Genomic DNA, 12,674 nt, shown 5'->3' with positions numbered 1-12,674 from the left:
CATATGGAAGGTACCCTGAAGTTTTGAAGCTGGACAACCGTTATATCCTTGGCAGACTATAACTCATATAGTTATGGCTGCTGCAGCAGAGAACACTATGATGAACATCAACTGGTGCCAGTGCCATGTACTAAAAATCATCAGCAGCATCTTCCTTTTTTTTTCTCATTTTCTACACAGGGTTGGGGTGTCCCAGTCAACTGTTGCCATCTCTCTCAATTCAATGCCACTCTCACCTTCTTCATTATTCATGGCGGACTACTGCAGGTCTTCTCTCACACAATCCACCCAGCTGCTTTCTGGATGTCCTCATTTCCTCTTGCCTTCTTCCTGTCTACCTTCTTCAAAGATTGTTTTCTGCTTTTCTGCACAAGCCTAAACCACTGTAATCTGCTCTCTCTGATTTTCTCTGTAATTGGGGCTACTTTGGCTTCTGCTCTGATATCCTCATTTCTTCACCTGTCCCACAGTGTGCATCCTGCCACCCATCTCAGGCACTTCATCTTCATCACCTCCAGCTGCCTCAACTGCTCTGCTTTTACTATCCAGGTCTCTGTACCATACAGTAGTACTGGTTGCACTACTGTTATACCTTACTTTTCAGCTTCATTGGCATTCCTCTGTCATGCACTACCACTGACATTGTCCCAGTTGGCTGTTGCCCCCCTGATTCTAGCTTTGACCTCCTTATTCATACTTCCCTTCTCCTCATCAACCCGTTCCAGACACTTAAAGACGTTAACCTGTTCCTCTATTTTCCCTTCTATCACAATTCTCAGCTTTGTCTTATCTTCCCAACTGGCTTCCATTACAACTGTATATCAGTACTCAGTTTCATCCAATGTGCCTTCAGCTTTGCATTCCAGAGTCTGTCTGCAAAGCCACATCGTCTGCAAACAACAACTTTGTGGATGTGTTCCCTCCTACCCGTTTGGTAATGTAGTCCATCACCAGTATGAATAGCAGTGGACACGAACCCTGATGCACACCGACTTCCACTGGGAACCCCTCAGTTATATGCAGCACTGAACGTGAGACACTGGGTCTTTGTACATAGCTAACTATATTAATGCTTCTGGGACTTTGAAACACCACAAGACTGTCCAAATTACATTTCTTAGAACACTGTCATTTGCTTTTTCCAAGTCTAGCAACATCCATTAGGACTCTTTTCTCACCTCTAGCTTCTTCTCAACTATCTGCCTCACTGCAAACATTGGTCATTTCTGGAAATTACCACATTGATTATCTTCTTCTTCTTTCAGCTTTTCCCGATTAGGGGATGCCACGCCAGATCACCTGTCCGTTCATGACTGGCAGTGAAGTTTTTACGGTGTCGAGTTGCCAGCCTGGTGCCCAACCTTCCACGGAAGGCACACACATGCACGCACTCATGCCTAGGGCCAATTCAGAGTATCCAATCCACTTACAGCATGTCTTTGGGATGTGGGAGGAAACTGGAGCACCTGGAGGAAACCCACGCGACCACAAGGAGGGCATGCAGACTCCGCACAGAAGGCACCCCAGCCGAGGATCGAACCAGAGAACCTCTTGCTGTGAGGTGGCAACGCTAACTGTTGCACCACCGTGGCCACCCAAATTACCACATTGATAATACACTCCTAAAAGTAGATCCAGTGGGCAGCGATTTGGAACACATGTTGACAGCAACCTGACCTTTGACCATCACGTGTCCACTGTGGTGAGAAAATCATTCTATGCTGTACAACTTATAAGTAAGGGCATGACATCCAGGTCCAAGGAGGTCATTATAACTTATAAGTAAGGGCATGACATCCAGGTCTAAGGAGGTCATTATAACTTATAAGTAAGGGCATGGTAACCAGGTCCAAGGAGGTCATTATAAAACTTATAAGTAAGGTCATAGTATCCAGGTACAAGGAGGTCATTATTACTCTACACTCAACTCTCATGAGATCAGTCATCGATTACAATGCACCCTTGGGGCATGTACCTGACCAAGCACTTGGATAACAGCTTGAAAGACCAGAGGTTCCTCACAAAAATAATACAGGGAGCAAACAAGAAATGCAAGGAGAATCACCACAAAGCCCTATCTCTGTAATCAGTCTCCTACAAAGCGCTGCATGGTGATCTATGCCTAGCCTACAAGGCATCCGCTGATCCAAGAGTGATGGATAATGGTGCACATCTGTATCCGCTGATCCAAGAGTGATGGATAACGGTGCACATCTGTATCCACTGATCCAAGAGTGATGGATAATGGTGCACATCTGTATCCGCTGATCCAAGAGTGATGGATAATGGTGCACATCTGTATCCGCTGATCCAAGAGTGATGGATAATGGTGCACATCTGTATCCACTGATCCAAGAGTGATGGATAATGGTGCACATCTGTATCCGCTGATCCAAGAGTGATGGATAACGGTGCACATCTATATAACAACCAGCATCACAACACCCGATCTAAGGACCTAAACATAAACAGGACATGTTGGAGAGAGAGGTACATAGGTTCATAGGTGTGTACTAGGCTAATGGCCCTGGAGTCTTTACAAACCTAGCCCATTGGATTACCTTGACATCATGCCACCCGACCTTAGTTCCTAGTGCCTCTGTTGAAAAGAGCCACTGGAGTGATCCCCGGGGTGAATTTTCTATTTTCCATCCACACATCAAGATTCATCTTGAAGAGGGCCAGTGAGGTGCTCTGTTTGACATGTATGGGAAGTCTATTCCATATCAAGGGCAGTCTCTGGGTAATGAACCTGTCCCTCCAGCATGTTCTGTTGACTGTGGTAATGAGGTTGAGGTCTCTGGAGCATGTGGTGCAGAGAGATTGGGATTTCTTTAGATGTAGCATTTCCAACAGAGCTGGGTCAGACATGGCTTTGTAAGTCACGCAGAGATCGCCTCTATGTAGGTGATATGAGAGAGAATAGTTGGAGTTTTTTTGAGTCTGGCCATATAGGACAAGTGTTTAAGTCCTAGGATCCTCTTTGTGAGGTACTTTTGCAGCCTCTCCAGTTGTTGCAGGTGTCTAGTGAGGTACATGCCAAATGGGTGATTGTACTTGATGATTGGCCTAATAATAATAATGAGATGTGCCACATAGGACTTTCTGACCACACTGGCAACGTGGAGAAGTTTTTCATGGTGGTTACCTTTGTAGGGGTTGGTGGGTGGGAGGGGTACGGATTTCCAAGGTGATTAGTTTGTGGTCGGATCTAACCAGGGAGGAGTTGACTATTGGTGTAGAGTAATGGTCGCCAATGTTAGTAATGACCAGGTCAAGGATGTTGCTACCTCTAGTGAGAGTAAGAACAAGCTGGTCCAGAGCATTGGATGTAATGAATTCCAGAAAGCATTGGGCAAGTGTATTGGTACAGGAGTAGTTTTCCCAGTTAATGGAGGAGTAGTTGAAGTCGCCCAGTATGAGTGTGTTAGGTTGGACCCTAATATTCTCCAGGGTGCTTAGGAATGTGGAGTGTGAGTCCTGGGACATGGTTGGGGACTTACAGCAGGCTACGACCTGAATCTCTGTCTTACCCAATGTTAGCTGCACCTGAAGTATCTCAGATGCACTATGTTGGGGTACCAGTCTGGAGGTGTGCACATCTTTGTTGAATATGGAAACACCACTGCCTTTGGAGCTTTGGTCCAACCTCTGGGGCTGAAAGGGGTGGAATGAGGTATAGCGTGGTAGTGCAGGGCTGCTTTCTGGTGCCTTGAACCAGGTCTCTGTTACAGCACAAATGTCGATGTTCTCCATTTTAAGGAGAGCTTCGATCGAATGCATTTTGAGGTTTAGACTTCTAGTGTTGAGCAGCACGATTCTCTGATTGCATTTGTTTGTAGCTGTTATGGTGGTAATTTGGTCTTTGGAACACTGTCTAAAAAAGGCACTATAGGGGTGGCAAGAGCCTTGGCCAGTATCCGGAAGCTCAGGGGTGACAGATGCATGCCATCTCTGGCAAAGCATCAAGGTCCGTCAATCACGTCATCCCAGGCAGACAGATACTGGATCCCCTTAGAATGACACAAGAAACTTAGCCAATTTTTGAAATCTATCATATTCTGCTTGTACTGTGGTAGCATTCTGGGTGATGATAGGATGCTGCTCAGGGCTAGGGTCATATCTGCCTGGGCTACATAATCCAAGAGCTCCTCCATGTCTCTTTTCATGTAGTCCATGGAGGTATGTCTCACATCATTCACACCCACATGTACAATGACAGAGTCATATTTGTACCTGTTGTTGAGGGACCTGAGTGTGTGCGTTATGTGGCGGATCCTGGTGCCTGACAGGCAGCTGACTGTTACTTTCTCCTCATTCAACTTAGTGAGTGGGACATCAGTGTGCCTATCGAGTCACCTATGATCAGTGTTTTGGTTTAGCTGTTTTGTCTTAGGAGCTTTGATTTGAGTGGCACACTGTTTAGAAGAGTTATGTGTCTTGTGATTAGTGTTGTGTTGTGGTGGTCAAGTGTGTTTCTGCCTTGGAGGTCTCTGCGGTTTGGGTAGATTTTTATTGACAGCCTCCATGAATGTGGGTGTGTGGTTTGTGTTTTTATGTGAAGGCAGTGCTGGTGTGTGTTCTGGAGGGCTGTGTGTTCCATGTGGTGTGGTGCAAGTGTTGACCTTCTCCTCTTGACCAGTTATTCTGGTCTTGGCTGGAGAGTGGGTGGCTTCCAGTTTGGATATACAAGTGCATCTCTCATAAGTCTGAGAGGAGAGGGTTGTCAGTGTACATGAGGCAGTTGCTACATTGCCTCAGGATGTCCAAGTTCACCAGGTTAATAGGAGAAAGCACAGGGAACTGACCTTTAGACATGTCTGGATGGGTGGGCATTAATAAATACTGGAGCAGTTTCCTTGTAGAATGTTTAGTGCTGGTAGCACTTTTTTGTGTTACAATAATTGCTACAAGAAGTCTGGTAAAGTGCTAAACTAATAAGCTAGTAAAAGTGCAGAAGAGGAGACAACTAGCAGATCTAAGGGAAAAATTGAAGTGCAGACTTTCGCACTGCTCAGAAGCTTACAAACAGTCTTGGATACAGCAAATCTGTATCTGGACAACACTAGTTACAGGAAAGGTGGGAAACAAGTGCAAACACAGGCTTTTAAACCAGAAAGTTGAAAGAGATGGAAAAACTGCCGACTAATAAACTACAGTTTCTGGGCCAGAAACCACTCTTGTGGTAGATAGGCTACCTAGTGCTTACCACTCCCAATGATAAGCTAGAAGGCTTCCCTCTGATACAGAAAGGCTTGGGGGGGCTCAGAAGCTTGCAAACAGTCCAGGATACAGCAAATCTGTATCTGGACTAGACTAGTTACAGGAAAGGTGGGAAACAAGCACAAATGCAGGCTTTTAAACCAGAAAGTTGAAAGAGATGGAAAAACTGCCCAAGCAGCCAATAAACTACAATGTTGGGTCCAGAAACCCCTCTTGTGGTAGACAGGCTACATAGTACTTACCACTCACACTGATAAGCTAAAAGGCTTCCCTCCAACACAGAAAGGCTTAGTGAGATCAGAAGCTTAAAAACAGTCCTGGGATACAGCAAATCTGTATCTGGACTAGACTAGTTACAGGAAAGGTGGGAAACAAACAAACAACAACAAAGATTAACCCTTCTCTGGAACAGGCTTCCCATCTATGTGAATTTATTTACTGACAATTGATTAGAAAATATGACTTCGTAAGTGCCCATTTTCAGTGGAGGCCTAGGGAGAAAGGCTCCAAAGTCTTACAAAAGAATTGTAAAAACAATAATTTTACAAGTTTCAAAAATAATGCAAAACTTTTATAGTTTAATTAATTATACCAGTAAAACACTGGTTAACAATGGATGTAACTTATATGATTTTAGAGCAATTCTAGCCTGTTTAGAGAAATTAAAGGTAACTTTATAATACAAACAGAAATTCCAATATGAAATGTGATTAAAAAATAGGGTTATTTTATATTTACAGAGTCAGGGAAGATGGATTGAAGTAAGGAAGTGAGTGAAGGAGGGAGAGTAAAAAGGTGCAAGATATTAATAGGTACTTTTTCATAATTAGGAATACAGTTTATCCTCTGGATGAGTGAGAACAGAGTCAGATTTTGGCTATGTCATCTTTCGGAATGGTTTTAAAAGACTGAAGGGAGAGTTCTGACCTGATTGTTACAGGTAAGGAGTTCCATGCCTTTAAAACATGCTACGAGTACAGACCATGCCCAGCAGATGTGATAGGTTTGTGGACAGAGGGGAGTTTTTGGTCATTTGGTTGTAATGACTGAGTGGGAACATAGTTGTGTAGAGTGTTATTAAGTGCTGGGTGATTTTTATAGATGGTACAAAGCATGCATGTTCATTGATGGAGTAGTTCTAACCAAGGTATTTGCTGTAAATTTAGTCCATTTATTATAGCGTTGATTAACTTGCTTTTTGTGCTGCTGTGCTGCCTGCAGTTTAGTAAGGATGGGAGCGCCACAAAGCAGTGAGAGGAGGAGATAAGTAGTGGGGAGTGTAGCCTTAGTTGTGTTGATAAAAAAATCTTTGGCTCTGAAAAGCATCTGCATTTTTGGTGAATTTTTTAATGCAATTTTATTAAGGAAACCACAGTAAAAAAAATTCTCCAAAGCCAACTTCATGCTTCTTAAGACAGAAGTGGTGAATTTCATGACATCCATGCAGATGGACGATACAATTACGACTGCTGAATCCTTCACAAATGCACTCTATAAGCACTTACATGAGTGCATGGATCTTGCTACCCCAAACGGAACCAAGATGCTATCCTCCAAAAAAAGAAAGCCAGTCTGGTGGTCCCCTGCCATAAACAAACTGTACAACAGAAGGAAGAAAATGCTGCAAAAGAGAGTAAAATCCCATGAGTGGAGGAGTTCTCTGGTCACCCTCATTAAGCTGCTGAGATCCCTTATAAGATCCTCCAAAGCTAGCTACGAAAACAAAATCACCACTGATTCCTAAGGGGAACCACAAAGCATTCTATAACTACGCCAAGAATCTCAATGGCAATACCTAGATCTGCTCTGAGTTACAGCACAATGGCACAAAAATTACAGAGCCAACTGATATTGCCAACATCTTGGCATATAGGTTCAGTGCTAACTTTACCCCCCTCACCCCCTAAAGGACCCATATCTATATAGGAAGAATGCAGAGTCCCTGTAATCACATCTATGCAGGTAAAAGCTGCATTCTCTAAAACCAAAAACACAGCATTCATGGGACTGGATAACAATCCCAGGCTCCACAAACTGGCTCTCCACCTAAGCACCATGCTCAATCATAGTCTCACTTCAGGCTTTGTGCCAACAACAGTTATACCATTCCACAAAGGGGGAGCCACCACTGATCCTGGGAAATTTGCCCTATTAGCTCGATGAGCCTGGTCTGCAAGGCCATGGAACGTATCATCATGGAACTCAAGCAAAGACAGTGGCAACCTCCAAACTCTGGACCTCACCCAGTTCGGGTTTGTGAAAGGCAGATCATGCCTTCTGAACCTGATCGACTTCTTTAAGGCAGTCACCAAAGCCGTAGACGAGGGTAAGGTAGTTCACACAGCCTATCTTGACCTTGCCAAGGCTTTCGACACCATGCTCCGTTCTGGAATTATAGTTAAACTCACTAAACTAGGTATAAATCTCTACATCAGAAGATGGGTTGCCAACTGGCTCACTAACAGAACCCACACTTGTAAAAGTTGCAGACTCCAAATCTGACTTCAGACCAGTGACAAGTGGAGTACCACAGGGTTAAGTCCTGGGACCTCTCCTGTTTGGTATCTACTTCTCTGAAGTACAGGCTAACACAGAAGGCCTTTGGCTAATGAAGTTCGCAGATGACTGCAAACTAGGAGCCATAGCCAAGTCCCCAAATGATGTGGACATCCTACAGAAGGGCCTCACTGTGACAGATACCTCGCGTCAGAGGCATGGCCTCAAGCTCAATGCCAAAAAGTGCATTGTCATCCCCTTTGGTAAAAACTCTGTACCCATGAACTACCACATAAATGGCAGTCTACTTAATGCCGAATGTGTGATAAGACACCTTGGGACCCAGGTGGACAGTAGTCTCTCCTTTGATAATCACATTGCCACAGTAGCCAGAAAATCCTTGTGTGTGGCACTCCTCATCACAAAAGGTTCTCATCCAGGAAAAAAGAGGTCATTGTTCCCCTCTACTCGTCACTCATTAGACTCATTATAGAGTACAACGCCCCTTTTGGAATGTACCTCGCAAGACATCTGCAGCAGCTGGAAAGGCCACAAAAGTACCTCACATAGAGGATTACTGGCCCCAAATAGATGTCCTTAACGAGTGTCTCAAAAAACTCCAGCTTTACTTTGTAGCATATCGCCTGATCTGAGGAGATCTCTGCCTAACATATAAAGCTGTGTTAGACCCAGAGCTGTTGGACATGCTACATCTAAATAAATCCCAATCCCTCTGAGCTACATGGTCTAGGGACCTAAACCTTGTCACAACAATAAGCAGGACATGCTGGAGGGAAAAATTCCTGCTCCAGAGACTTCCCAAGCTCTGGAACAAGCTACCCATCTATGTCAAGCACGCAAGAAAAATCTTGATGAGTGGATGGGAAATAGGAAATACACCCCGGGGATCACTTCTGTGGCTCTGCTCGACAGGAGCACAGGAAATTAACTTTCTTGGGTGGCGTAAGCCAGGGAACCTTGTTGGCTAGGCTAACTTAGGCCCTTGGGCTGATAGCCTAGTACCTATCTATGAACTTATATGCAGGAAAAAATCAGATCATCCATTATCATCCCTAATAATTTACTATGAAAAGTGATTTCAATTTAAGAGGAAGGATTTTAAATTTTGTTTTTTCATGAGACGGGATTTGGGGGATTTTTTTTTTTTTTTGAGAGGCTGAGCATGAATTGTAAGTTACAAAGTCATGTTTCAGTGGCTTTTGAAGCTGCCTGAATATATTTTTAGATGTGTGTCCCCCAGTAACCATTTGCCTAATGTATGACACCAAGAAAGTCACTTAACCGAACATTGCAGTTCAGCAATTTGGGAAAATGGGCTAGGCTCCTCAATACTCTTCTGGACCATATGTTTAGCAATTAGCTATGAAATTATGAGACTGCAGAAATGTACTATGTACAATAATTGGCATTGTATCTCTAACAGCCCCCATTTTGATTTCAGTATATTCAGTCTGCATACTATGCAAGTAAGGAATAGGTCCCTCTCCTTCTGATGGTTAATTTGCATTCTGAATGATCACAAACATGCAAACAGCAATTTGTTTAAAGATATGCACTCAATACTATGCCCACCTCTCTCTCTTGCAAAGTTTAAGATTTACATACTTTGCTCAGCCCCCTCTTGCAAAACTAACCGTATTCAGAGTTGCTGCCACCACCTTTGGCCTGTGATTGGCTTTCTTCTGTCTGTGTCTCTTCCTTGTTCTCTCGCATGTTATTCAGGCTGCTTCCCTCTTCCTCTTCTTCAATGACTTCACAGATGTTAGCTTGGGATGAATGTTCTGGAGAAGATGGTAGAGTATAGCAGCTCCCATTAACAAGTTCATGAAAGAGAGCTGTAATATTGTATTGCGAAATGTCTTGTGCTGACTGTATTATAAACAAAAACATAAAAAGAATGCAAAGAAATACATTTAGTTTGTCTATGTAACATAAGCTTCAATTGCTAATGTGTATAGTAGAGTACAAAAATTGCATATTTTGAAGCTCCTCCCCCATTTATCCAAGGTGCATATAAGCTGCCAAATTTAAGTCTGAAATTGGACAAGTTGACAACTGTACATTATATGAATGGTTAAACAAAATGTGAAAATGCATCCCTGTTTATACAATAACTAGCACAGCAACTCACAACAAAACATAACATGGCTTGAAATGTTTATGCTACTTCTTTGTAAACACATAAAACACAAAAATACAAAACAAGCACTTTGTTAAATAGCATGTGCTCTGAAAGAAGAAAACGTAAACATTGACAAAACAATGCTGTGATGAACGTTATTTGCACTACGATGCAGCCATAACCATTCACATCTGGGATGCTCAGAAAACTATATATAGAAAAAATTCTCTCTCTTCCTTATTATAAGGCAGGCTACTCAGGAAGCATGGGGGTAAGAGTGAGTTGACATGGGTGGTGAGCTTGCTTGCTTCCTACAAAATCCCCAAGCCACTAATATGTTTACTCACTCACAGGAGAAGCAGCTGCCTCACAGGTCACAAAAAGAAGGTCAATCTGTCCATGGAGAAAAAGGTCTCATCTGTAGGGTTGTAGCAGGATTTGCAGACTTACCTAGGAATATGACAGCTGAATGTAGGAAGGGGAATCTGGCCGTCTTACCTGTAGGGTTACAGAAGGATATGCTCACTTTCCTTGGACTGTCACAATGCATGTAGGAAGGGGAACCAGGCCATCTTAGAGGATTACAGGGGAAAAAAAGGCCCATCTGCAGGTTGAACCATGATTCAGCTGGGGGCCCCTTCCTAAAATAAGCCACAATAAGAGTAATAAAGGATTTCATGGAGACTTGGGTGCACATCAGCAGTAAGCAGAATAGGATGAATAAATCCTTACACAGAAAAAAGCAAAATTAGCAAGATGTTTGCAGTACTTAAAATATTCAGAGGCAATGATGACAAAAGTATAGTTATATAAGGTACTTTATCATAATAGCATATCTTCAAGATGAGACAGCTGTTAAATATAAATCATAACATTTGGGTTTATCTAAGTTCTGCTCTGTTTTGGCTGTGTATGAATTTTATCAGCTGCCCTTATTCATTACTATGAGGGTGGTCTCGTGCCTGCCTTGGAAAGCACCTATAAAGGAACTTGGACATATTTACCTAGCATCGCCATGCATCTTCTGCTCTGTTCTGAGAGTCATAGATCCATAGTTTCACACCTCAAATTACAAGACAATTTTGTCACAAGACAAGCACATCCTGACAATACCAATACTCAACCTACAACCCATCCCCACCCTTCACAAGGAAGGCTAGGCTGGTCAGCCAAGGAATAAACTTTGGAGTACCCCTCCAAGCAGATGCATCCCAAAAGGGGCTCTGTACTTAGTATCTGGTCAAATTAAGACTGAAACAAAGGACTGATTACTTCTTCAGATATGGTGACCCCCCCCCTTTACTGTTAGCTGTACTACATACAAGTATTTCCTGTTATTATTGCCATGATGATGGAAGGAGAGAAAACTACCCGGTTTCCAAGACACCGGACTACATTTTTGTTTTTGAGAGGGTTATTGGCTACATGATATGATATATTATTATAATATATATTGGAAATGGTTTATGCCATGGATGAATACAAGCCTGAAGGATGTCAATCAAGCTTAGGTGCTCAGAAATTAAAGGGACGTCTGATGCTGCACAGAGCGATACACCACTGGAACTTGGAATGTTAAGAATGAGGAACCAATTTAAATTAAGTGCTTAAGGATGAAATGACAAGAATATACTGAATCCCTGAAGTAAAATGAACAGGAGTGGATTTATTTACATCAGATAATCATCGGATATTCTACCGCGGTCAAGAATCTTGCCAAAGAAATGGAGTTGCCCTCATAGTTAACAAAAGGATGTCAAAGTCGGTGCTTAGTTTGCACACCAAAATGGCAGCAGGATCTTAATCGGACCACAAGGCATAATGGTCAACATCAGAATGATACAAACTTTGCACTTTGACTACAGATACTGAAGAAAATGTCGGGACTGCAGCAACATTTGGAAATAACAAAAAGATATAACATTCATCATGGGTGACTGACCACCAACTTTAGTACTCCAAAGAACAAGGTTTGGCCTTAGTGTGTGAAATGAAGTGGCACACAGACTACTGCAATTAACTCATGACAGTTCACTGGTCACAGTAAACACTTCCTAAGAGACGGCTTTACACATAGCTAACACCAGGGGGATAAGACCAAAATCAGACTGACTACATACTTTGTAGCAAAATATGGAAGAGTTTTATACTGTCAGCAAAAACGATCTGGTGCAGACCATCGGCTTCTTATTGCAAAATTTACAGTTAAACTAAAGAAAAGTGAGATACAAGCTCAAAAATATTCAAAGTCAATATGTAGTAGACGTGAAGAATACAGTTAAGGGATTAGACATGATGGATGGATTACCTAGTGAAGAATACAGTTAAGGGATTAGACATAGTGGATGGACTACCTAGTGAAGAATACAGTTAAGGGATTAGACATGATGGATGGACTACCTAGTGAAGAATACAGTTAAGGGATTAGACATGATGGATGGACTACCTAGTGAAGAATACAGTTAAGGGATTAGACATGATGGATGGACTACCTAGTGAAGAATACAGTTAAGGGATTAGACATGATGGATGGACTACCTAGTGAAGAATACAGTTAAGGGATTAGACATAGTGGATGGATTACCTAGTGAAGAATACAGTTAAGGGATTAGACATGATGGATGGACTACCTAGTGAAGAATACAGTTAAGGGATTAGACATGATGGATGGACTACCTAGTGAAGAATACAGTTAAGGGATTAGACATGATGGATGGACTACCTAGTGAAGAATACAGTTAAGGGATTAGACATGATGGATGGACTACCTAGTGAAGAATACAGTTAAGGGATTAGACATGATGGATGGACT

The 12,674-nt window shown here is 42.6% G+C and overlaps 1 protein-coding gene across 1 annotated transcript in view; it reads right to left on the bottom strand.

The window, feature by feature from the left end:
* Positions 1 to 12,674, bottom strand: part of DNAAF3 (dynein axonemal assembly factor 3) — a 1,314,828-nt gene that overhangs the window by 313,878 nt on the left and 988,276 nt on the right. Inside the window, exon 10 of the mRNA XM_044059250.1 lies at positions 9,375 to 9,609. Within this exon, the coding sequence (XP_043915185.1) occupies positions 9,375 to 9,609 (235 nt within the window). The remainder of the gene's footprint in view (positions 1 to 9,374; positions 9,610 to 12,674) is intronic.

The sequence above is a fragment of the Protopterus annectens genome, chromosome 17.part0 (assembly GCF_019279795.1).
Source record: "Protopterus annectens isolate FY-2018-M chromosome 17.part0, PAN1.0, whole genome shotgun sequence".
Lineage (NCBI taxonomy): Eukaryota > Metazoa > Chordata > Ceratodontiformes > Protopteridae > Protopterus > Protopterus annectens.
This window is presented reverse-complemented; position numbering and strand designations above follow the sequence as displayed.